This window comes from Pseudochaenichthys georgianus, chromosome 24, assembly GCF_902827115.2.
Source record: "Pseudochaenichthys georgianus chromosome 24, fPseGeo1.2, whole genome shotgun sequence".
Classification (NCBI taxonomy): domain Eukaryota; kingdom Metazoa; phylum Chordata; class Actinopteri; order Perciformes; family Channichthyidae; genus Pseudochaenichthys; species Pseudochaenichthys georgianus.
In genome coordinates, this window is record NC_047526.1 from 30,274,261 (window position 1) to 30,300,124 (window position 25,864).

General features: G+C 38.0%; 2 protein-coding genes across 3 annotated transcripts; one reads left to right on the forward strand and one right to left on the reverse strand.

The window, feature by feature from the left end:
• Positions 1-2,960: 2,960 nt before the first annotated feature.
• On the reverse strand, positions 2,961-8,140 carry mtif3 (mitochondrial translational initiation factor 3). Its single transcript, XM_034076476.2, has 4 exons — positions 8,038-8,140; positions 5,839-6,295; positions 3,852-4,003; positions 2,961-3,567 (listed from the first exon to the last, which is right to left on the reverse strand). Exons 2-4 carry the CDS (start codon positions 6,290-6,292, stop codon positions 3,313-3,315), a joined length of 861 nt encoding a protein of 286 aa, XP_033932367.1. The 5' UTR covers positions 6,293-6,295; positions 8,038-8,140; the 3' UTR covers positions 2,961-3,312.
• Positions 6,347-25,809, forward strand: LOC117440183 (adhesion G-protein coupled receptor G5-like). Of its 2 annotated transcripts, XM_071201977.1 has the most exons (19): positions 6,347-7,608; positions 8,121-8,203; positions 11,804-11,851; positions 14,464-14,520; positions 14,816-14,860; positions 14,957-15,097; positions 15,873-15,905; positions 16,185-16,265; positions 16,973-17,126; positions 18,252-18,414; positions 18,679-18,813; positions 18,900-19,010; positions 19,091-19,127; positions 19,913-20,013; positions 20,549-20,670; positions 22,957-23,225; positions 23,641-23,734; positions 24,075-24,346; positions 24,993-25,809. In XM_071201977.1, the coding sequence occupies exons 2-19, from the start codon at positions 8,125-8,127 to the stop codon at positions 25,145-25,147; spliced, it is 2,097 nt and encodes a 698-aa protein (XP_071058078.1). In that variant the 5' UTR covers positions 6,347-7,608; positions 8,121-8,124; the 3' UTR covers positions 25,148-25,809. The 2 variants fall into 2 exon arrangements, with proteins under 2 accessions (XP_071058078.1, XP_033932365.1); XM_034076474.2 differs by lacking the exon at positions 6,347-7,608 and having other exon boundaries at positions 8,047-8,203.
• The last annotated feature ends 55 nt before the right edge of the window (positions 25,810-25,864 follow it).

Sequence of the window (25,864 nt, forward strand, 5' to 3'; positions counted from 1 at the left end):
ATAGATACATAGACAATCCACATCTCCTGCAGCCTACTGATAAACTGTTAAAGGTGGGGTAGGTAATTCACTTCAGAAACACTTTTTGTTATATTCCATGGAATGCTCTTAACATCCCGATAGCAATAAATACATTAAATACTTTGACAATAAATACATACAAAAATGTCATCTGTGGAAGCCGTGGCGCTGTAAAAAGCAGACCAATCATCTGAGCCGGCCCGGCTAAAATAACTGGATGGCCTACCTGCCTGTCAGCCTTCCATCTGTGCACAAACTTATCTCGTGCCCTCATTGGTCATGTGCGCGTTCGTGTTCGTGTGTGTTGGAGGAGGGGCTCTGTAAGGAAGTCTGAAGGAAGGGGCAGATTTTTTCCGGTTGTGTACTTTCAAATTCTAGCGCACTCGAGCTGGTTTCTCCATTCTTACATTCTTACCTACCCTACCTTTAATTACAGACCTCTAGACTCATCGGTCTGTGTGTTTAAAGAATCTGTGTAGCCTACTAATTATATGTCAGGTACACATTTCTGTTCATTGTCAAATGTGTTGACTCTACTCCCATATTCAAAACAAACCAAAAAGCGGAATAAATGCCAAGGGAAACCTAACGAATGCTGTAGCTTTCATCTAAAATAAATTCTGATGTCAATTCAGAACATGTGACACGCAGTGTTGGGAAAGTTCACTTTCTACATGAACTAGTTCAGTTCACAGTTCACACATTTTAAAATGAACTAGTTCAGTTCATAGTTCATAATTCAAAATGTTGAACTAAAGTTCATGGTTTCAAAAATGAACTAATTTATAGTTCATAGTTATTTTTTCAATAAGTTGCTTTGAGCTATTATTTGTCTCCTGTACGATGTTAATGGGCCATTTAAATGTTTACAATATCCTCAGAGGGCCGTACAAGTTATTGACCTCTGCTTAAAAAAACTAAAATCACAGCCCATTCATTTCATTCTGTGCAAAGAAAAAGCAACCTCTTAATCCAGATATCTCACCATGAGTCGCGTATGCATGCACGTGCAGGGTGTGGCATGACCACCAAAACAGAAAGATATGGACACAAGATGTGTGCAAATGTATTTAGTTTCCTATCCATGTGAACATGGTTTAAGTGGGGGGGGGACCTAACCTCCTCTAGGGGGGTCCGGAGGGCATGCTCCCCTGGGAAGATTTTTTTTTAATAGTTGAAGTCAAAAGCATCAATCTGGTGCACTTTGAGAGCAACATGAGGAGATCTATGGACACATCTCTCAACACCCAAACACAACTGTAAACAGATTTTCTTTTAATGTATGGACATTTTACAAATCACTCCCCTTTCAAACTGTATTCTTCTTTATTAATAACTGTCATATAGTATTTTATACCTGTTTACTTTATTCTCTTATTTTTTTGATAACTATAATGATCATATAAAGATGTACCTTTACCTCACTGGTTGTAGACAAAGCTTCTTATATTCGTTAGCATAGCTAGCTAACCAGATGCTAATGATAACAACACAGTTAGTGACTGTCTGATCAGTATGACAGATGAGCAGATCGCCACTGGGCTTTCAACTAAAGACACAGACACGCAGAAACTGCGGCATGTGTATGGACTTATCGGTACTGCAATTTCTGAAGTGCTGGAGTGGCGTTCTGGTGCTCTCCGTCAGAACTGCACCCCTGTCAGTCGAGACATATACCACGTGATGACACGTTAGGCTCGTGTTGTGTTCAAGGACCCTAACCGTGGCCAGGAAAAACAGGCACTCGCTTGTTTAATTTTTTTGCGGTCTAGATTTCTTTCATTTTTTATTTTTTGCGTGTGTTTATAAATTACCTCGAGAGCCGTACCAAATTGTCTCGCGGGCCGTATACGGCCCGGAGGCCGGAGGTTCCCCACCACTGCCGTAGAGTCTCACTCTGAGCGAGTGCTGCTGCAGCTGCTCTCGGCTTCGTCCATACTTCATTCAATGCTCGCCGGTTCCGCGGTTCCACATTGTTTCTTCTGAGGAGTCTGATATATTTAGTATATTTATATTTTAGTGCGACAGCCAGGGGTGACAGGCGCGTACGCGTCACAGGCAGCCTGCTGTTGCCAGATTGGGTGGTTTTCCGCATTATTTTGAAGCCTGTTTACGGTGTGTTTTAACTGGGTTTTCGGCTGAAAGGCATATGAAATCTGGCACACTTTTGAACGCCGTTATAATACAGTGCTGAGAATGAACGCACTTTTGAACGCCGTTATACAGCGCTGATAATGAACGCGTTCTCAATTACGTTCATCTAGCGGAAATACAGTACGTTCAGTTCACGTTCGCCCAAAATATGAACGCGTTCATGAACGATCGTTCATTGAACGCGTTCAGGTACATCACTGGTGACACGTTGTTAATCCAGTAGAACAGACCGCTGTCAAGGACTGTAATGACCGTTGCTAAGGAGGATCAAGAAAGAGAAATAAAAACAAATCTTAATAATTAAATGTTTCCACACAAATCATTATGTTTTCGAAATTATTTGGCAGCCCACTTGCAATGCCTCCATGGCCCACTAGGGGAAAGCGGCCTACAGGTTGGGACCCGCTGCTTCACAGTATATTGGTGATGGGTAGAATAAACAAAAGGGGTACTCAAGTAATAAGGCACTACAATAGATGGAAATGATCTCATCAACATATTAAGTTCAGACCAAAGATGTTCTGGTTAATCTCTTCAGACAAAACATTCAATTATTGAATCTTCAAAGGAAAGGCTCTGACACAACCTGCATCGTGTGTGTGTGCGCCATCTTATCTGGCTGTGGGACGATCAGTTGTGTGTGTAAGTATATTATCCAAAATATACTTGACCAAGAGTAAATGGTTTTCTGCAACAGGACTACTCTTAGAGGTAAGATTTCTTAAAGACGTGAATCAGCTAATTGAATGTCTAACTAACGAGCACAGTATATAATTATTAAGCAGTTCATTTCTTACCATTTTTTTTAATATGGGATAACAACAGGACATATCAGTGTGTGTTTTTCAGGATGTGCCTGTAAAAAGTAACCTGCACTTATCAAATAAAGGTAGTCTTTAGGTAAGTAAAACTGTCATATTTTCAAGTCCAGATATTATACATGGGGCACCATTCTTTAAAAACTCGCACATGCACAACATTTTCTTTTAGCCGTTTAGCTTTGCGTGGATGCATCATGATATAACACCAAGCTTAGTAAAACCTCGACACAACACAAGCACTTCCTGATGAGGCGATTCACACCAAACTGTGAGCACAGGCTTTGTGTTTTCATGAGAACGTTTTATTTCCGTCACATCACTGCTGTAAAGACCCTTCTGTTGTGTCCGTGCTGCTGACAGCAGATGCTTCGCTCTCGATGGTCGTCGTGCTTTTGTCTCCAGACGGCACCACCTTTGCTGCAGTCTTATTCTTGTCTTTTTTTAACAGGTCCTTTGCTGAAGGCGGCCTCAGGACGCACATGGCTGCTCGGCCGTCTTGTACGAGTGCCGGCTTAGAAACATATCCTACTGTCTTCTCCATTCGTTCCACTATCTCCTCCAGAGATATGTCCTGTGTAAAATAGAACAGTGTGTGTTAGGATATATTCTTGGGAATACATGCCCAATGTGTGGCTATGAAATTATAATTGTTACAATTTTCCACCTCCTCTAAACCATTAAGGGACATTTAAAAGTGCCGTTTGGGAAGAAATGGCACCAAGGGAAGGTGAGGAGAGAGAAGGGGTTGAGAGTTTTGAGCTGAACTGATCATGGAGGTCATGCAAAGGTTAAGAACAGATATTTGCCGAGTATTTTTGTTGCAATTCTCAGAAAAAACAAGTGTGATTTCCTCACCAGGTTGTCTGAAGGCCCCCCCCGTCCTGCTTTCAAAGTTATTCTAACGTGGTTCTTCTTCTCCAGCCAGCTCCCCACCCGATTCATCTTAGTGGAGAGGTCATGAGAGGAGATGCAAGAGAGGAAGCTGATCTCTTTCACCTGCACGGGGGCTGAGGAGACAACACAGTCAGTGCCATTAATACAGTTAACGAGTGGAGGACAGAGGAGGCTCTTAAAGAAGTTACAGGTCTGTGAGAGCCAGACATCTTGTTTGTTTGTAGGTGACCAAATACTTATTTTACCGAGGAATTTACCAATTAATTCATTAAAAATCCTACAATGTGGTTTCCTGGATTCTTTCCCCCCATTCTGTCTCTCATAGTTGAAGTGTACCTAGGATGAAGATTACAGGCCTCTCATCTTTTTAAGTGGCACAATTGGTGGCTGACTAAATACTTTTTTGCCCCACTGTGTATATATATATATATATATATATTATTATTAATAATATAAAATAATGTATTTGCGTGCATTACCTGTTCGGAAAGTGGCGCTGTACTGAGAGTGGCGATTTTATTTTGTAATTATATAATACGATGCGAATAATCACTCGAGTTTCACGCCGGCTGTCAGCTGTGTTTACTCGCCTCATTCATCTGAGTCAGCTTCTCAAGCCGCATCTGGCCGTGCAACACTTATACTGTATGCTGAAGCAGTGGCGGACTGGCCATCGGGACGTACCGAAGTGGGCCGGTCCGATCGGCCCATTTCACCTGTCGGCTCCGGACAGCGCAAAATGCGTACATGAAGCGCTACGTCATGAACGCAATAAATCATACCCTCGTGGGGGCGCGCTCATGTGATTGGCTTAGAATTGAGGAGATATCGGATTGGCTATAGATAGAAAACATTACAAGTACGAATCGGGTGACCGGCAGGGGAGTCTCAAAAAACCCACACACGAATGCACAGCGATCCGTGCACAGAAAGCGGTTTGTGTTTTGCAGGTGCAGAGGTTTTAAAAGGAAAACTAATAAGTGAGGATCAAAAACACACATGTCAAACTTTTTTCTGTATTCTATTTACATGTATATGAAACGGAACACATTTGTGTGTGCATTGAAAAACACAAGTGTGGATCCGGAAATACAAGTGTGAATCCTTCTGTGTGCATGTGTGTATTATGAGATTGTTCTGAGCCCATAGACGAGGGGCTACGTGTCGACTGCACATCACAGCGCATTATTTTGACCCACAGTGGGATCTTCAGTCTCATGCTTTGATTGTTATGAAGACAGAGGAGCGGCAACTGTAAACAGGCTTGTCTGTTTGAGCAACTGGCTCAGTGTTAAGAAGTACACAGGGTGGAGAGAGAGTGTAAGAGAGAGAGAGAGAGAGAGGTTCCAGGTTGTTGTGTTGAGAATATTCAGGAGAATATTTGTCATTGTTCCAATGATAATAAACAAACATTTGCATAAAGCATATTTGTCCACGCATATGTTGATAAGAGTATTAAAAACTTGAAAAATATTCCTCTAAGGAACATTTAGAACAGATACAAAATGTGCGATTAATCGCGATTAACTATGGACATCATGCGATTAATCGACTGACAGCCCTAATTTTAATATAATTTATAATTAAGATAAAAGTAATGATTTAAAAGTGATCATTCCCCCTAATATCGCAAAATCACAAAATAATTATCAGTCAAAAATAATCACAAATGGATACTTTTGTCTAAATCATTCAGATCGTTTCCCTGCTATAGACATTTAAATAAATGTACGTTTTCAAATACAACTATGGTTCAGCTCTGGTTTGTAGGACAAACAAGGATTTTACCGCAAAATGTGAGAAATATAGTTTACTGCAGCAGAAACATGTTTCTTTCTATCCTGTTAACCAAATTGTGTCAGCCCTTTGGATTGTTTCCTCACCCTCAGGTTGGAAATCACAGTTTTATATAAATGTCTAATTTGGGTCTATTCCGCACACTTCATACCTTTTGCTTTCTGCTTCTCCCGTTGTTTCAGCTTTTCTTCGTGGATCTGTTTGCTGCTCATCAGCCGGTACACGGGAGGATCTTGGTGCTCACTGAGCAGCACTAATTTGAGACCGTTCTGGTCCATGAGTCTGATCACACTCCCGCGGTGCATGGTGCCCAAGTTCTCGCCCGTCTCACTGATCAGCTGAATCTCATGGTGCGGGATGTCATGGCCGACGGAGCTGATTGTGCCGTGAGCTCGAGGACCAGGCTTCTTCTTCTTTGTCGTGGGAGGTTTTTCTGTGTCGTCTACAGCAGAGCAGAATGGAGACCCTCGCCAGGAGGAAGCAATGAGGTTGGATCTCTCACTGCGTATGGTGAATCTTGACGCTGGTGTCCAGTATCCATGGCTGCCAACACACACAGCTTTCACTGTGCGGCTCAGCATCCACCTCACACAACCTGCAGACATTTCCTAGGTAAAAAAAGAGAGTATTATTATTATTATTATTATTTGACATGCAATTCATAGTTGAGAAAAAAATCTCTCTCTTCTATCACAACGTCAGTTCATTTTTCTGCAAACTGACAGACAAACAAAAAAATGCATATTTACAAACAAGGCAATAAGCATGGTGCGTTTTTTCTTTCTGCTTTTCATCAATGTATACATTTTTTATTTGTTACTGTTATATCTGATATAGTACTGGTCTTGACACATACAGAAAAAAGCATTTATTGGCTGGCTTGCTTATCTTGCATTTTTCTTACCTCTGTAGGAAATGTGAGTAATATCTTTAAAAAAAAAAGTGCATATGGGCCGGACACCTTTGGGTTTTCTTTGATAATATTTCGTCTCCTCATTTTTCGCCAACGAAAGTAAAGAGAGATTTTGGCATAGTATTTAGTCACAATCAAAATCGGAATATTTGATCCTGGTGGCAAATTGGGTTAATCATTCAATATTAAATGGGTGTGTGACGGGGCTCTATTTCTCCGTTCAAAAAACACTGGCCTAGTCGGTTGGGTTAAGCTCCAAGACTTTATTTACAGCAACAAAAACAAAAAACGGAACCAGCACAATTTAAGCAACAAAATAAATGTCTAAATCAAACCGTCCATCACTCATCAGAGTAAACATGCTCTGGTGTTGCCTTCTCTGCAACCATCTCCCGAACATGTCCCAGCTGTTGCCTTCATTGCAACATTCTTCCGAGTCCTCCTCCAGGCCAAAACCGTCCATTTTTAACCCATAGCCCCTCCCACAGGCTTACCGTCAACAGGTGACGCAATTACCTCAAACCACATTGTCAACATAAAAGAATCCGACCCAAACATAAACAGGTTAACCACCTCTTAACATAATCATTTAACAAATTAACAAACGCACAATAGATAATAAATTGCATGGTTCCCTTTTAGGAAGAGAGCAGGAAATGTTTGGTGTGTCTGTGTATGTGATCCGCTCCGTCACAGGGTGTTAGGTTAAATATCTTCTCTGCATCATGAATAACATTTGGTGTGAGACTTGTACACAATGCATGACCAAAGTCAGTACATCAAGTCAACCACTAGGCCAGCCCTCGTTTAAAAAAACGACAAATGAACGTTTTCCTTTCATATCCGTCACTATTCACACGACAGACCACACACATCACAAATGAGCCATTTCTCAATCCGTCTGGGTTCTTTGTGATATTTGGCATGCACCACATTTACTTAATTATTTAAAGGAAGTTTTACTCTTTTATTTGTCTTTCAAAGAAGTTGGTTCGACAGCGTCTGCAGGTAAACACAGTATTGACTCCTCCAACCGATTTTACAAGTTTATTAAGTGTAAAGTTCATTAGTAGGCCTAAATCAGTAAACCTTAATTATTTACGAAATGCCTTGCAGTAAATGCATGTGTAGAACTGGTGTGGAATTAAAATGTCATAATTAACTTCTAAGAGTTAACTGTCGTTGACAGAGGGAGTTGTTTAAGTAAAATAGGCTGAGTTTAGTTAAGACCTAACAATAGGAACATGTACTTTCAATTAATACACTCTGTGGTAAGTGGTGTCATTGACAAATATTACCTTGTTCTCTAATTATACACAAGCGGTTAAAACACTAATGCAGGAACACATGGTTGAATAAAGATAAGCGCAAATCTCGCATATCATTACATTCTCTCAATTAATAAATGTATGTTCTGTAATTTTGCTGTCTACTCACTGAATATCAATGTCGTGTTGTCATGCTTTCTGCAGCAGGGTGTATACTTCCGCCATCTTTTCCTTCTTCTTCTTCTCTCTCAGGTTCATGGCGGTTACCAAGCAACGATTTGGTGCACTACCGCCACTTACTGGACTGAGGTGTAAAGCAGAAGATTGGAGGAAAAGCAAGTTATTTAAATACATAAACAGGTTTAGGAAGTAACGTATTCAGAGATGGAAAGTAATTAAGTACAAAGTAATGTACTTGAGTACAATTTTGAGATACTTGTACTTTACTTGAGTATTTCAATTGTATGCTACTTTGTACTTCTACTCCACTACAATTCAGGGGCATTGGTGTACTTTTACTCCACTACATGTATTTTGTACCTTTGGTTACTTTAGAGATGTGGATTAATGATGTGAAATACAAACAACACTTAAATCAGACTTTAGTTCCACCTGGAGTAAATTCACAATGTACCCTGCAGTATACAAAGTCATTAAAACTAGCTGCACCTTTACCAGCTTTGATAAGACTTTAATGATCAGTCATTATAATCAAAACATACGATATATAATATTAAGAAATGTACCAATTTGCATGATGAGTACTTTTACTTGATGCTAATACTTTTACCTGAGTAACATTTTAAATGCAGTACTTTTACTTCTAACAGAGTATTACTACACTCCGGTCCGGTACTTCTACTTTTAATGAAGTACAAGATCTGAATACTTCTCCACCTCTTAACATATTACATGCAGTAGTAAAGTAACTTAACTAATTTACTCAAGTACAGCACATAAGTAGAAAATGAAGGTACTTGTACTTCACATTATGCAACTTTATACTTTTACTCTACTACATTTTGTTGCCAAATGTTGTACCTTTTACTCAACTAAATGTATTTATAGATATAAGATATCTAGATACTTGTTACTTTGCAGATTTAAAATATAAATGAATATATTACATAAATGGATAAAAAAGACAAACATAAGTACTAAGGGCTCCAACTATTTTGACGTGGCTATGTACTTGGTGTTAACATTTGAGCAAGTAAGGGATACCACAGCTTTTCATACACCCTTTTCCTTCCTTTGGCTATACAGGATATATTTTAACACTCCAAGCTGAGTAAATTAATAAAACACACAACTTGAATATTTACAATTTAGCTGATTTGAAAAAACATTACAAAAGTCATACAAGATTTTTCTATCGGACGCTTTTGTGTAAGGTATTTTAATATTTAATGTATTTTAAAGCAGATACTAGTGTGTCACACATGCTACTGTACATCAACACCACTATTCATTCATTGAATTAATTTACATAGAGCCTAGATGTTTATCTAAACATCAGGATATTTTGCTTATTTTTGCACGAAGGAATTTTTTTTTTTTGGTACTGTGAATTTGCAAAACAAAATGATTGTGCCTGCAGCAGGTAGCTATGCAAAGTCAGTCATACAACATATTCGTGTGGTCATCCGGTTCAGTTGCTTTGGGTAAATGATGCTGCTTTGACCTGACTCAACCAGAGAGAGGTAGGAGTTAAAGTAGATGTGTCTTGTTGGAGAAGCAGTGCTTTAATTTGGAACAATACTTGCTATAAGTCCTGTGCAGCAGTGAATGGACCCCGCACCATGATCGAGACTTAGTTCCATTGAAAGATCATGAGCTGGAAGATTTGTGTTTTATTTGCTGGCCTGCTGTGGATTCATCCTGTTTGTAAGTTGACATGATTTCCTGACACTAAAGTCCAGTAAATATCACATTGGAATATTCTCTTGACATATTTAATCATGAAAATAGAAGACAAAATCCTCCAATCTGTTATAATTATTATAATGTGTAAAAAAGAATTCTGTAATAATATGGCAATATTTAACTTGTTATCTGATTTTATTTAGCCAGTGAATACGGTAACCAACAGAAAGAGGAAGTCAAAAAATATGAAAAATGCTTAACTCAGAAGACAAGCAAGCATTTTATTATTCACGAATGCGTCAATTTCTTCACCGATGCAGAAACCGTTTGGAAGGATGGTGAGTCTAAAAACATCCTAATAAAGTCTGGAAGGAAGGGTGCACATGTACAGCTTTATTTGTATCTAAAAGCTATATTTATGTTTTACACTGGTAAAATAATGGGGAACAGCAGCATATAATGTACTATCAATGAAGATAATGTAATCTTTGTTTTTAATGTACTTACATATTGTGTATTTTGTTATATTTTTGTCATTATGTATGCTGCCTTTGAATATCTACACTTCTGTAAAAGGTTAGGAGCAAACCCATCTGTTATGAAAGTTTTCACTTTTAGGGATAGTTTGGATTGTTTGAAGTCAATACCAAATATTTATATTTTTATACTTTTGTCTATTTATACTTTTACTGCTGTCTATTTTGTAGAGGTTTGAGAAGTACTCAGATCTTGTACTTCAGTAAAAGTAGAAATACCAGAGTGTAGAAATACTCAAGTAAAAGTCCTGCAATCAAAATGTTACTCAAGTAAAAGTAGAAAAGTATTATCATCAAAATAAACTCAAAGTACCAAAAGTAAAAGTAGTCATTGTGCAGATTGGTCCATTTCAGAATAATATATATGATGTGTTTTATAATTATTGACGCATTAAAGTGTTCTCAAAGCTGGTAAAGGTGCAGCTAGTTTTAATGACTCAGGGTAGCTTATTGTTAAGACTCGTGGAAAAAGGTAAGACCCAAATGCAGACTACAAAAAAAAGGTAAAATGTCTAGAAACAAAAGGCGAGCTTTATTTTAAAAGCTGATGAACACAAAAACATGGCATGAAAAACACAGGTAGCACAAGGTCACAATAACACCAAAACTGACCGTGACCAACATGGAGAGAGACAGGAAAGACAATGAATCGACAAGGAACACAGGAGAAGACAAGACTAAATACAAAGAGGGGTAATCACAGGACAAGACACAGCTGGGAAGGGGAGGCAGAAACACAAGGGCAACAGGTGAACACAATGAGATCAGACACAGGAGGAAAAGCACAGGAAGGAACACAAGAGACAGGAAGAACAGAATAGCAAAAATAAAACCCTTTACCAGACAGACAAAACTAAAACCGTGACATAACACTAAGATCATGACGGGACGGGTGGCGCAGTGGTCTGTGCGTTTGATCATTGATCAAGGGGGCGTTGGGGAACTCCAGTTTGAAACCTGCTCCCGCCCCACTGCGTCAGGCCGTTGTGTCCTTGGGCAAGACACTTCACCCGAACTTGCTCCTGTGGGTATTGTCCACAGTAGATGACCATTACATGTATGATCTGTATGTGTAATGTGTATTTGTAAAGCTCTTTGATAAAGCGCTATAATAAATATAAGGATTATTATTATTATTATGACACTTATGAATTTACTCCAGGTGGATCTAAAGTCTGATTTAATACTTAATTATATTTCACATCATTCATCCAAATCTGTAAAGTAACTAAAGGTATTCAATAAATGTAGTGGAGTGAACATACACCATTTACCTCTGAAATGTAGTGGAGTAGAAGTACAAAATAGCATAACATGGAAATACTCAAGTAAAGTACAAGTATCTCAAAATTGTACTTAAGTACAGTATTTGGGTAAATGTACTTAGTTACTTCCCACCTCTGCCATTTTGTACATATCTAGTGTTCATATTCAGCGTATTATTTACCGTACTGTACTCTATATTTATAGAACTCTGTGAAAAGATAATGAAGTTGAAACTATAATCTAAAATCACTAATGTATCTCCTACAGGTACTGTCTGTACAGGAAACGGGAGCCATGGTATGGAAGATCTTCCAGGTGAGTGTATTTATTAGGAATGATAGTAATTACTTCTGACTGAGATATGCTTTAAAGACAATTAAACTCATTATTTCACTGTGTAGTAGTGCACATGCAGTTGTCTGGACCTGTCTCTATACATTTTGCTGGGCTGGGATTAGCCACCAGTCTCAATCATAAGGTCAGACCACTTGTGTGGCCATGAACTAATGTATAAGACAACATTGCATTGGTTCAATAACAGAAAAACACATCAATCTTCTTTAAGTTATCTTATTTTTTTGCTTTTAAAAAATCTATTACAAGGTTGTAACTGTTTGCAGTAAAGTTGTGGGGTGCTGAACTGTTCCTTTGAATCTTTAGAATTTTGATAAATGAACGTAATTACTTGTCTTTCAAATTTAAAGGAGGGTGAGCAAGCATCTTGAGGAACATTCATGATTAACTCCCCCGAAAAATATAATTTATTTAATAATAACACTGTGACATATGTGAATCATAAAAGTGATTGACAGCTGATAGGAATGATATGATTGTTAATATTATCATATTAATTCAGACATCTGCCACCCTCTTGCCACCCCATGAATATTTGTCTAGATCCGCCCCTGCACCCCTCCTCCTCCGCTTCGCTTCAATTGCATTTCAAAGAGGTCCAGTAAGAGAAAATGTCATTAAATGCTCTGTTTTCGCTGTCGACCTTCCGCCATTTGAAATTACTCCGACTGTTTCTCTCCTCTTGTCTCGTCTCTATGTGTGTTTGAATCTATCGTGCTGACTCACTGACTGCACCAATTTGATTGGCTGAGTAGCGTCACCTCCTTAAAACATTAAACAAGAACTTTTAAAAACCTTTTTATCTTTATGTTTTACACATATTGTATAAAACTCCCCCACTACTTGGACTATTCCTTGCACCCCTCCAGGGGCGGATCTACCAGGGTGGCATGTTGTGGCAACTGCCACCCTAAAAATAGGCCTTGCCACCCCAGCTGCAGCTTTGTTTTGAAAGAAACGTTGTGGCTCATCGGACATTTATGAGAGAAAATGTCTAATGTCCGAGTGCAAGTGAATGCCGCACAAGACGCAAGCCTTGTAAACCCTCCCCCGGCCCTGGCGCGAGCCTTGAAATATGATTGGCGGCGATTTCATTTTAACGGGACGGCGCTAAACGAGAAGCATTCGGACTCAAGTAGACGGAAGAAATTAGGTATTTGCGGTCTACAATGACAGAGAAGAGACTGTCAAGTTTGGCTGTACTCAGCATTGAATCAAAACGCACTAAAGCCTTAGATCTTAATCAGTTTGTGAGGCGTTTTGCTGAACAAGATGGTAATCGCCGCATTCAGCTGTTATAGGCATGCCAACTTGATGCTCTGCTCACGGATGATCATAAAAAAACGTTAAGATGAGGACCTTGTATGTGTGTATATATATTGTTTTAAGTCCTGAGAAAGTCAAATAATATGGTGTGTAACCCCATGAATATTTTTCTAGATCCGCCCCTGGTCCGTCGTTCTTATTATACATCCATGTAGTAGTCCGCTGTATAGAAAACTGTAGTCTCCATAGTTTCCCCACAGCAGCAGCAGACGCACATTTATGACATCCGCTGGCGCATCATAAACACGTCGACCCCCAAAATAACAGTACCAGTGACTGGCGATCCCTCAACGGGGAGGAGGCAACTTTAGAATAGGGAACCTGTTCAGGTCAATTAGAGTCAAACTAGCTTATTGGTTATGAACAAGACTTCACTTTAAAATAGGGAACATGTTCTTAGATATAAATACCTAATTTTTAGTTATTTAGAAACAATTAACACTTATAGTTTCATGTCTTGTTACATAAGAATAGATCATATTTGTTAAGTGTTATTATGGGAGAATTACTATTCTTGTGGTACTACTGCCTTATTAGGCCCATATTGAGCATATTAAGACCAAAACTCATATACAACCACTTCCTTACTTGCAATAAATAAGCACTAATTAGAGGGTTATTAGGGAAAAACTCTCAACTAATGGCTTATTACTTGTAGAATATCGTCATGTAGAATAAGGCATTAATACATGTTTGATAATGACTAATAAAGTGCCAATATACTGCTAATATGCATGTTAATTAACAACTAGTTGATGGTGAATTTGTGTTCCTTAATATAAAGTGTTACCGATAGTAATTACTTCTGACTGAGATATGCTTTAAAGACAATTAATACAAACTCATTATTTAGCTGTGTAGTGCACATGCAGTTGTCTGGACCTGTCTCTATCTAAGTACATTTTGCTGGGCTGGGATTAGCCACCAGTCTCTATCATATGGTCAGATCACTTGTGTGGCCATGAACTACTGTAAGTAATCAAGTATAAGATAAAATGTCATTGGTTCAACAACACAAAAACACATCAATCTTCTTTAAGTTATCTTATTGTTTTGCTTTAAAAAAAAAATCTATTACACTTTGCCCATGGAGATTCAGATTGTATCGTTTAAAAAAGTTACATTTTATTTATGAGTAATTACATTTTTGGAATACTGCTATGAATTATTGTGAAAAAGTATGGAAGAGATGTACGAGAAATGTGGATTTACTGAGTGAAATAACCAGGCTGCAATTCTGTCTCCAGGGAAATGGTTTATCAATTGGATTGAGACGCTTCTAACTGCTAATAACCGCAAGGAACGTAAGTCTAACTTATAAAATAAATCAAAGCTAAAGGTTTTTCTGTTTTCCTCAGACTTTTATTATATTACAGCAGTGGTATTCTCATTCTATTTTATCTTGTTTTTGTGTCTATTTCCTGAGCTCTTAAATGTCTGTTTAGTATTATTATTATTACTTGTATTTCATGTCATTTTAAAATGTGTTGCTTTTGTACTATATGTCTTAATTCTGTTAATGTTTTTGTAGAACATTGGTTTAAATCTGATAAATAAATAAACTTGACCTTGCATTTTGTTTTCTTTACCTCTCAACAGATCCCCGTTGCATTGTATTTCTGCAAGAAAACACATCTCAAGCAGGTGAGTAAAACCACTCGTCACACACATACTGCATTTTAAACAAGTTCACATTCGTATAGAATAAAATGTAACTGTGTGTCTGTTGTTATTCAACAGAAATCGTTGAGGAGAAATTGCTCCAAATGGTTCAACATAATGGTTCTCAGCTACTGCTCATCTCAAACTGGCATATCAAAAGGAATTTCAGTATGTTTGTCCTGACAGGAAGGTGCAACACTACATTAACTCCTATGAAAGGTGATATTACACAACTACATTGGTGTGTGTGTGTGTGTGTGTGTGTGTGTGTGTGTGTGTGTGTGTGTGTGTGTGTGTGTGTGTGTGTGTGTGTGTGTGTGTGTGTGTGTGTGTGTGTGTGTGTGTGTGTGTGTGTGTGTGTGTGTGTGTGTGTGTGTGTGTGTGTGTGTGTGTGTGTGTGTGTGTGCGTGTGTGTGTCCTAGCATTACTATCCTGGTGGGGACCTACATCTGTTTACACAGTCCTGTGTGGGGACTCACCTCCCTTATGGGGACATATCTTAAAAAAGCATGCAGATAAACAATACAATTAATAGAGCAGTGTTTAAGGTAAAAACGTGTTTTGTAAAAAATGCACACAACAAAACAAATTCATGCTGAATAAACAAGTAAAATAATAAAATAAAGAGATACATAAATAAGGGTTCGGGTTAGGCATGTGTTGGTTATGGTTATAGTTAGGATAAGTCTCCAGGAAATGCATGTAAGTCAATGTAACGTCCCCTGAAGTGATATAAATATTGTGTGTGTGTGTGTGTGTGTGTGTGTGTGTGTGTGTGTGTGTGTGTGTGTGTGTGTGTGTGTGTGTGTGTGTGTGTGTGTGTGTGTGTGTGTGTGTGTGTGTGTGTGTGTGTGTGTGTGTGTGTGTGTGTGTGTGTGTGTGTGTGTGTGTGTGTGTGTGTGTGTGTGTGTGTCTGTGTGTTTGGCCTTTATAAACCTAATGCAACACTTAAAGAATATGCAAATGTAATGTGTTACTGTTCATTTTCTCACAGATCCAAATCTAAGTTGCAATTACACTGGCGAAGGTAAAATAATTCATTTTCACAGTTTAATCTGGAAATCTGATATAGTGAAAATAGAACTTATGAACATGTACTCACACTTAGTGTAAACATTGGAATGATAAATAACGTCACTTTTAATCAAAGTCCATTTCTTTACCATCCCACGTAGAACCAGGTAGTGATTTGATAACTTCAAGTTACTGTTACAGACATGATCAAATCATTTCACATGTGTACTTTCTAAAGTGATGGGCTTCTATAATTGTGTGCCTTTTTCTTCTTCACTGTTTTCCTTAATAGGACCTTGCCAGGTTAGATGTTTCGAGCCAAAGGAAATGTGTAAAAAAACAAGATATAATGAAGAAGTCTGCACCCAAATTGGTAAGTTCCCTTCAGATAAGCAAAGAACAGAGGTGGTAGAAGTACTCATATATTGTACTTAAGTAAAAGTAGAAATACCACAGTGTAGAAATACTCTGTTAGAAGTAAAGGTCTGGCATTGTAAATGTTACTCAAGTAAAAGTATAAAGTATTAGCATCAAAATATAGTTAAAGTATACAGATTGGCCCATTTTCGAATAATATATATATCATGTTTTGATTATAATGATTGATCATGAAAGTGTTCTCAAAGCTGGTAAAGGTGCAGCTAGTTTGAATGACTTTCTATACTGCAGGGGAGCTTGTGAATTTACTCCAGGTGGAACTAAAGTCTGATTTAAGAGCTGATTTTATTTCAGATCATTAATCCAATTCTGCAAAGTAACTAAATATATTAAATACATGTAGTGGAGTAAAAGTACACGATGTACCTCTGAATTGTAGTGGGGTAGAAGTACAGAGTAGCACACATTGGAAATACTCAAGTAAAGTACTACTATTTTGAAATTATACTTAAGTAACGTACTTGATTAAATGTACTTACAGCACTGGCAAAAGTATGATATAATGTATGAATGGGTAATGTCTCTGATTTCTGTCTGTATTATGATCATCATGCTGTTATAACTGGCTTAAAGTGGCACAAACTGGTACCCTCTGCAGTATCTTTGACTCAGATGCTTGAAATGAAACTCCTTTCCTTTCAGATCCAAATATCAAGGACAAGTACATCATCAACCTCACAAATACAATCGAAAACTGCTTCAAATGTGATAATCCAGAGAAAAAGCCTGAGAAAAATCTTAAATGGAATAAAACAGTAATTGAAGACGGAGGAAAAGTCGGTGCTGCCCAAGCTGCGTAAGACACGCTGCATTAAATCGTTAAAGGAATTGTTTGATGGAAACATGCTTTTTATTTTGCTTGCTTTCTATATGATAGTGAGATAAAAAGAAAACACTACTGTAACGTTTCCAGAGATCATAACGCTAACTCATTAACATCTGGTTTGTTTGTACACAAATAGAAATGCAAAAACTGTAACTCTGTAACTGCTGCCAAAACTCCGGGAAGTCACAGAAGTAATTGCAGCACGGTATTTCTTTTAAAAACAGCAAGCCTACATTTCTGTTTGTGTACGAATTAACCATACTCCCAGGACAGTAATATGTCAAAAATATTGTCATAAAGAGTAAAATATCTTAACCAACATCAGTGTTGAGACAAATAACAAATATTCACTGATTTTGAGAAAATTTACACTTTTAATGCCAGTAAATTTGAAAAACCCCTCATGAAATACAAAGGATTTACCCTATAGTATATACTAGGGATTATTTTTTTGTCTTTTTACAGTTTTTCAATAATACTAATGACATTTCTTCAAACACTGCAGTGCTCAAACGGCTCAACAGGTAGAAAAGAGTAGAAACTACATTGTTGAAGTCAGAGCTTTTGATTGAAGGATTGATATAATAGATAATGTTATGCTGATATGGCCATGTGGTCACACATCTTGGTTTTTATTGTCAAAGGTTATGCAAGGGTTATGTCAAACATAATGTAATGTGTATATCCAGGTGTTGACTTTTATAAATGCGTGTGAAACTCTATATTCTAAACATTACATTACATTACATTTAGCTGACGCTTTTATCCAAAGCGACTTACAATAAGTACATTCGACCAGGAAGACACAACCTTGAAGAAAACAGAATCATATAAGTCCATCAGGTTTCATAGAGCCAAGCATTTCAAGTGCTACTCAACTGGCTTTAGGTAAGCCAGTCCTTTATTAGTATATAAGTGCTCTGTTAGCAGTTAGCTACAATACCTACAGAACAATTATACAGAGTAGAATAAATGAAATAGAGAAGTCTAATTAAACAAGAATATACCTTACAGTGGTTGCTGCGTCAATAGGTATTGTCGTCACCCGGTCAAGATGCACACTGATACATTTGATTTTCTTCCATCCGACAACAGTGAAATCATGAACAACATGGCCTCCTTCATCACCTCCTTCGAAGGGAATTCTGCCGCGGTGTCTGTGGCAGAAGGAATTTCGGGAGTCTTAGTGAAGAAACCGGATCCCGAGGACATCGAAGAAATCAGCTTCGCTTATAATTCCCCAAATGAAAGCATGAATGTGGGTGCACCACTTTTATTTTACCCGCATGTGTTACAGTTTCTACTCCTTACGAACTTCAGAAAGAATGTAGGCCATGTTCCTGAGTGGTGAAATAAGTCGTTTAGTTTATTAAGTTTTCTCATTTTAGTTTTTGAGAAACCTTATCTCTTACTGGTTTTCTTTCCAAGAGTGAAGTACAAGGATCAAATCCAATCCAACATACTTTCCATGCATTATAATTGGATCCAGGACTCAACACAATTGTTCTGCTCTTCCCTGCAGATAGTAGAAAACAGTGATGTTCTCGGAACATTTTCCAGAAGTGTGTCAGTGTCCAAGGAAGCGTTTGAAAAGGCTGCGACTTTGAACATAACAATTCCATTTGTCGCTCTTTTCCGATTCAACAATCTGGCTTCGGTAAGTACCAATATCTCAACTGATTTTCAATGATACAGAAAATGCACACGACACATTTGATCATGTTGCTTTATTTTTTATTTCAGGATGAGCTGAACAGCACCGTTTTAGGCAATGAAGTCCTAGCAGTTGAAATGGGAACCAACATCTGCAATCTCACAGACAACATGTCCATCCATTTTCGAGACGTTACCTACGTGAGTAAAAAAAAAGTGCCTCTTTGAAGATATACTTGAGTTTGTCAACCATCCATTTAGTCCTGGGGTTTTTCTTACAGGAAGGATATCCCTCTTGTCGATCTTGGAATGGTGAAGGTATTGTCCTTTTACTTATCCGCAAGTTGATATGAGATATTGCTTAAAATAAATGCAATATAAAACCTGTGAGTGATGGTGCACGCTATCCTTTACTGGTAACCAAATGTGATCCGTGCAGTTTGATGTTTCTCTGTAATAAGTTGACTCAAGTATTATTTTTTTATTGTAATAATAGCTTTAATATGGTGGCCGACAGGTGCAAACGTGCTACAATGGACAAAACAATGGAGAAATGCGCTGCAAGTTAAAAAACGATGCAAATAAAAACACACAAAAACAGCCCATTTCTCCTAGTGGAGATGTTGTGTAATTTCGTTGGTTCAAAGGCTGCAGATAGTAACCGCTGCTTTGCCCCATTATTGAAGAGCAGATAAAACATCAAATATCACAAAATAAAATGGTTGTCTATGTAAAAGGACATTCTACATGTCACAGTAGGAAAATCACATGTAAATTATACAAATAATGATGGCTCCATTCAAAGTGGCTGCTCCACTGGGACACAATAATGCTAATTGTATTAGTTAATTCTCTCTTATCTACTATAACTAGTCCCATGAGGGCTGTGGAAAATAACTATAACCTTAATAGCAAGGTAAACAGCGAATAGGCATCATTACTCGGAAACTGCACACATTATTCTGTAAACAATACACGAAACAATCTTTTTTATTCTTTGTCTGACACACATAAAAGAATAAAGACACTTCACATCACGTCTGGGTTTAATGTTTAAGCAGCTTCACCTCTTCACTGTTTACTCGTGTGTTTCTGTCTTTAAGGAAGCCGACCAAACTGGACCGATTACGAATGTGAGACAATACAAAAGGGGAACAACATCACGTGCCAGTGTTCGCATTTGACATTTTTTGCTATTTTGTTGGTAGGTCTTTGATTATATTTGCATACCATACTGATCTTGCTCTTCCTTGTGGACCAAACATATTTGGACATTCCTCTGATGGTCTAAACTGCACTCTGTATTTACGCCTTTGTTTTCCTTTAAAAAGATTCCCTATTATGCTTATTAGTTTTTTTCTTTCCTGTGTTATGTAAGTTTATGTGCATGTAAAAGGTCTGCAAAGGCTGAAATCCAAAAGTGTCTTTGTTTACTTCTGTAACACAGTGACATCACTATGTAACACTCGAAAGCGCTCCAACACATTGTAAGTGACAGGCTAAGGGGCGGGACATCTCTAAGCGGTTGACCAATCACAACAGAGCTGGCCAGCTGACCAATCAGAGGAAAAATAAAGAGCTTTTTGAACATTAAAGCATGGAGACGTGTCACAGTAGACTGGAGGCACACAATACAAATATGAACCTACATTTCACAGCTCCTTAATAAAAATAATACACAATTCTGACTACAAATGCCAGTCCCTGTGAGGAAAGTTTCATTTTTGCTCTTTTTGCAGGCTCCTCCTAATGTGACCATATCTAGTTCTGACCTGAAGAACCTCACCACGATCACCCAGGTCGGCTGTGGCTTTTCCTTGTTCTTCCTCTCCATAGTCCTCTTCATGCACTCTCTTCTGAGGTAATTACACGTCTCATAAATCTCATCTTTAGCCTGCATGCGTATGTTTAGTATTCCATAGCCAAATTACTCAATCATTTATTCTTTGAGTAATGTTTGACTAAAACGAGTCTTGCATTATAAAAATAATGTACTTGGTCCAAGAGCACCACCATGTGTTTCTTTTTTAGGCTGCAGAATCAAAACCCTCTTAATTTGTGGAGATATATGAGTATTCAGGTTATTTGTATGCAAGTTTTCAAATTTCTTTAAGCATTCATACTGAGATTGACAAAATCTTGTTTTCAATCCCAATTAGTAGAAAAAAAGAGATAGAAATCAATCGACAGTTACAATCAAGTTACACATTTGTGCCGTCTTCATTTGTTATTTTCTATTGCTAGGAGTGCAACAGTGTAAAACACAGGGACGTGCACAGGTACGGGCTAATGTTGCCCGGGCAACAGCCTGTTTGGCCTTTTTGGCTGACCTGCCCCTCTGGAGAGAGCGAGAGTTTCTTTTTCTTTTTTCTGTTGTGGCCGAATCAACATGATAAGCCCACGATTAGAAGCGTCTCGCTGCGGGAAACACACTTTGTCAGCGCTGCCATCTGCCGGTGCGTTAAGACCACCTCAGTGTCGGATTTTGGAAACTTGATTTTGAGTTGTCTCATGGCAGTTAGGGTATAAGGGACAAACCGGGGGACTTTACTTCCTCTTGATACCGTCGGTTATTTACAAAAAAAACACCTAAATAAATAAGTAATTAGATACCCAACGCTCATAAAGAATGTTAAGAATAAGAATAATGCGTATTGAACTGGTTTAATTAATTAGTTAGAGGCCCTATTTTATCAGTATGTCTGGACTGCACAGCAGTTACAATGGTCTGGCAAACTACATTAGAACAGAATTGTCCCCATTGTGTCTTTAATAGTTACTAACATTAGATATTTTAATGAGATATGGACCGCAAAACAAAAAATTTCCCTGGTCACCTTAGCTTATGTTGTTATGAGATGATAATGTGAATTACTCTTCAAATTAGTTAATGTAAAAATCGTTTGGTTTCTTTTACATCAAAAACAAGTTACAATTTTCAAAAGGTCTTGTGTTTTTTTCCGGGGGGAGGCCCTTTTTCCAGTTTAGAGCAATAGCCCCTCCAAATGTCTGTGCACGCCCCTGGTAAAACACCATAGTAACACCAAGTAAACAAAACAGAAGAACCTCTCTGGTTGTTGTCCTTAATCTCTGCGGTTAATGTCCTGTAAAAGCATGTAAATGTGTCTGCTCTCCAGAACAGGAAACACTGCGCTATGTGTAGAGAACACATTCGCTGTAGGGAAATGAGACTGTTGAGACTGTGGCTTCATTCATCTGGGACATCTTTCCAATGAATGCGTATGAAAATAAAATAAATAAAATAAAAATATGTTTTAAGACGCGTTTGAATCCTGTTATAAATGTATGATGATTATTTTCTCATTACGGATTAATCAGTTATTTTTGTAATTAATAAAAAATGTTGAGAGGGGGGGGGGGGTTTGAACATGTATTAAATAATTAAGAGATGCCGTCACAGTTACCCAAACTCAGCAAAATCGCAACAGGGCAATGTACATAAGTGAAATTAAGACAGTAGAAATAAACAGTCCAACATATTTCTGAAATAGAAATAAAATAGCATCAAAAAGTTATCAATATTAAATTGAACATAAATGTGAAATGTACAGTGGGAGTTTGAGTCCAGTTATCAAGAGAAGCTATGGAGCCTCTGCTCCATAGCAGTAGTCTGAAAACCAAAGCGCTTTACAATAGTATAAACTGAGGAAATGATAAAAGCTAGTTGAAGCTGTGTGCTGCCCCTGTGGGGTCATCTGGAGAGGGTGTGGCTGTGCTGCATCCAGCTCGATCCAGCGGCATTCAATGCAGTAACTCAGGGCACCTGGGTCTGGTGCCCTGCAGCTATTTAAAGCCTCTCTGCCCCTCTCTGCTTTCTGATAGAGGCACCCGGTTCGGAAGATTATTAGTTATTTCAGTTGTTTTACTTTGTGCACTTCAACACCCTCACACATACATGTTCATGCAATCCTCACCCTGCAGTTACATTACTGATACCACTGGCGTTCACACCTCATGCTTTACTTGTTTTGCACTTGATTAATTTGAATCACTTGCTTTAATAAACAACTTTTTGCCAGGTCATAACATTACCGGTAAATGTTTAGTTTCTGACACTTATTTCCTAATTCTTTGTTAAAAACACATCATAAAAAGCAAAAATATATATGCTTGTCGCCCTTTACAGGGGGACCAATGCCAGCATATCCACAAGGATTCTCATCTACCTGGTTATAGCCTTGTACCTGCTGAATTTGTCGTTCCTCATCAACAACTTTGTGGCCAAAGGGGGGAACGCGGTGGGATGTAAGATCATGGCGGCTACCATGCACTACTCCATGTTGGCCACGTTCACCTGGTTTGCTGTGCAGGCGTTCCACCTCTGCCTGCAGCTGCACGTCGGAGGCATGGTTGCAATCCCTCACTACATACTCAAGGTCTCCATCATCAGCTGGGGTGAGTTCAACATCTTACTGTTTAACCTGAAAATGCACCATAATATGTGACAATAAATCACTCTATTTCCCCCATTCGCAATATCTCGTATGAAAAGGCAATATTCAACATCGGCTCTATTTACATTACATTACTTGTTAGACGCTTTTATCCACAGCGACTTGCATACATTCTGTACTGTGGGCAATCCCCACAGGAGACATTTGGGATGAAGTGTCTTGCCCAGGGACACAACAACATGTCCCTGGGACTCGAACTTGCTACCCCCTGATTCCAAGTTCAGCGCACTATCCACTGAGCCACAGCCTGCCTACACAAAGATACTTTGAGCTGTGCTTGTCTTCGATTAGTTAGAATCTACTATTGCTTTTATTTCTCCTCACCATGATGGGTCATTTTCTTTCTCCATTTCCAGCACTACCAGCTGTTGTTGTGACTGTCCTGCTGATCTTAGGAAAATATGGTGAACAAGTGATCTACACTGATAACCCTGAAGACAACGTGGCCATGTGAGTGTGTGAATTCACATTTAATGTCCAGCATCTTATAATCAGATATATCTGTTCAGTTTCCATGCAGGACTAAATGTAAACAAATTTAAAACATCATTTTATAGAGTTTTATTTGTTAATAACTTCCTATGTTCTTGCTATGCAGTGTTCTTAATTGTATGTTGTATCCTTTGTTCGCTTGTATGCGTTTTTATTGAGGTTGCCTTTGGTTTTATTGTATGTAAAGCACTTTGTAAACAAGTTATTCATATATAATCATGTTTATTATTATTATTATTATTATATTAAACGGCAGCCACGCTTCCCTTCTTTTACTGACATATCGTTATTTTCCAAGGTGCTGGATAATGGACATTTACGTGCATTACATCGTCAACATAGGCTACTATGCGTTGGTCTTCATCTTCACCTTCACCGCCTTCATCGTCATGATGGTCTGGCTTTTTGGTCTCAAGAGAAACGGACAAGTCCCCACAAATCGCCATAGTATTGGGGTCATCATGGGACTGTGTTGCATGCTGGGTATCGGTTGGGGTTTTGCCTTCTTTGCATACGGTGTACTCCAGATCCCCGCCTACTACATTTTCACCATCCTCAATTCTTTCCAAGGTAATAACGATTTAGGATAATTTATTTATTTATTGCTCCGTTGTATTTAAAAAAAAAAAAAACTTGTGTCCTAATTTAAACATTCGTTTTTAGATTTAAATTAACAGTATTATGCTGGTTTAGATAAACATAAGAGATCGGACTTTATTCATTCAGAAGGAAATTGTTGTGCCAGAGTTACAAAAATACAATAAACACAGCAGCACAATAATAATAAAACGGTACACTAACAGTGCAGTAAAAAGAGCAATTCAATAACTACAGAAAAAACATGTCACATAATTAATGTAAAAATTAACAGTATTTAGTGTAGTGCAAAAATCGTAGTGGTAGTTACGTAATTGCACGTTATTTATCGAACATTATTAATAATAATAATTTTGCACATGTTATATTGCAGAGTGTTTTGTTATGGGGGTTTAAATAATATATGTAATATTTGACAACAAGCAAGCAAATGTTATTTATTCATCCAGGAGGAAGTGCAATGCATGAGCAACCACACACATTATACAGTAGTGTTATAGTTCACATGTAGATAAAGCATTGAACACAATTAAAACAGACGGATTAATACGTGTAAAGTAGCAATGCAATACATTTCATACGTTGAACTTGTCTTTGTTGTTTGCTTATCACCTGGCAGGTTTCTTCCTGTTCATCTACTACTACAGGAGCAGCCACTCTGGAGAGACAGCCAGAGGCGCTCAGGGTTCAAACTCCAGCAGCAGCGGCAGCACGCTCAAAAGCAGCCTGGACATCTTTGAAAACCCCTACAGCAATAGATTAGAGAACAAATAATAAAACCCTGAAAGACAAACGGGGACTTGAGAGCGATGAAGATTGTAAGCTTAAAGAGGCCCTATTGTACTTTTCATGGGTTTTCCCTTTCCTGTAGTGTGGTCATATACACAGAGAAAGAGCAGCTGCAGCATGTAAACATGTCACAGTAGACAAATATACACCTGACAATTAGCATATGCCCACATAATAAGGGACTCTTTTTTTCTTTCATCGTTTATTTGGCAGGGACAATGCACAATAATGAACACTTAAAACATGTCAAGCGTAACAGTGCCAGATTTAGCTTTGAGCTAATTTCCATCGAGCAGGAATAAGCCGCACAATGTACGGATTTATGATACTGCAATAGGCATTTTCTATGTCATAGTCATTAGTGTTTTAAAAAATATATATACACAATACTATTTTGTGTTTAACCAAGGACTATAATAACTAGGTTAATGTGATTTAAATGCAAAAATTAATTAGTTATCAAGTTGTGTTTGTTTTTTAACTACATTTTCAGGACCCGATGATCAACTTACTTGGAAAATATCTGAAGTTGTAGATAATTATTACAATTTTAGTTGTGGGTATACTGGAAAGAAAATCCTCTCAAATATGGTATAGGTAATTTTTAGATTTTACTTTAACATATAAATATTGTATATTCTAAAAATGGAGCAACTGTTACAAAATCCAATTTCTCCCCGGCATCTTCAAATATTGTGGTTT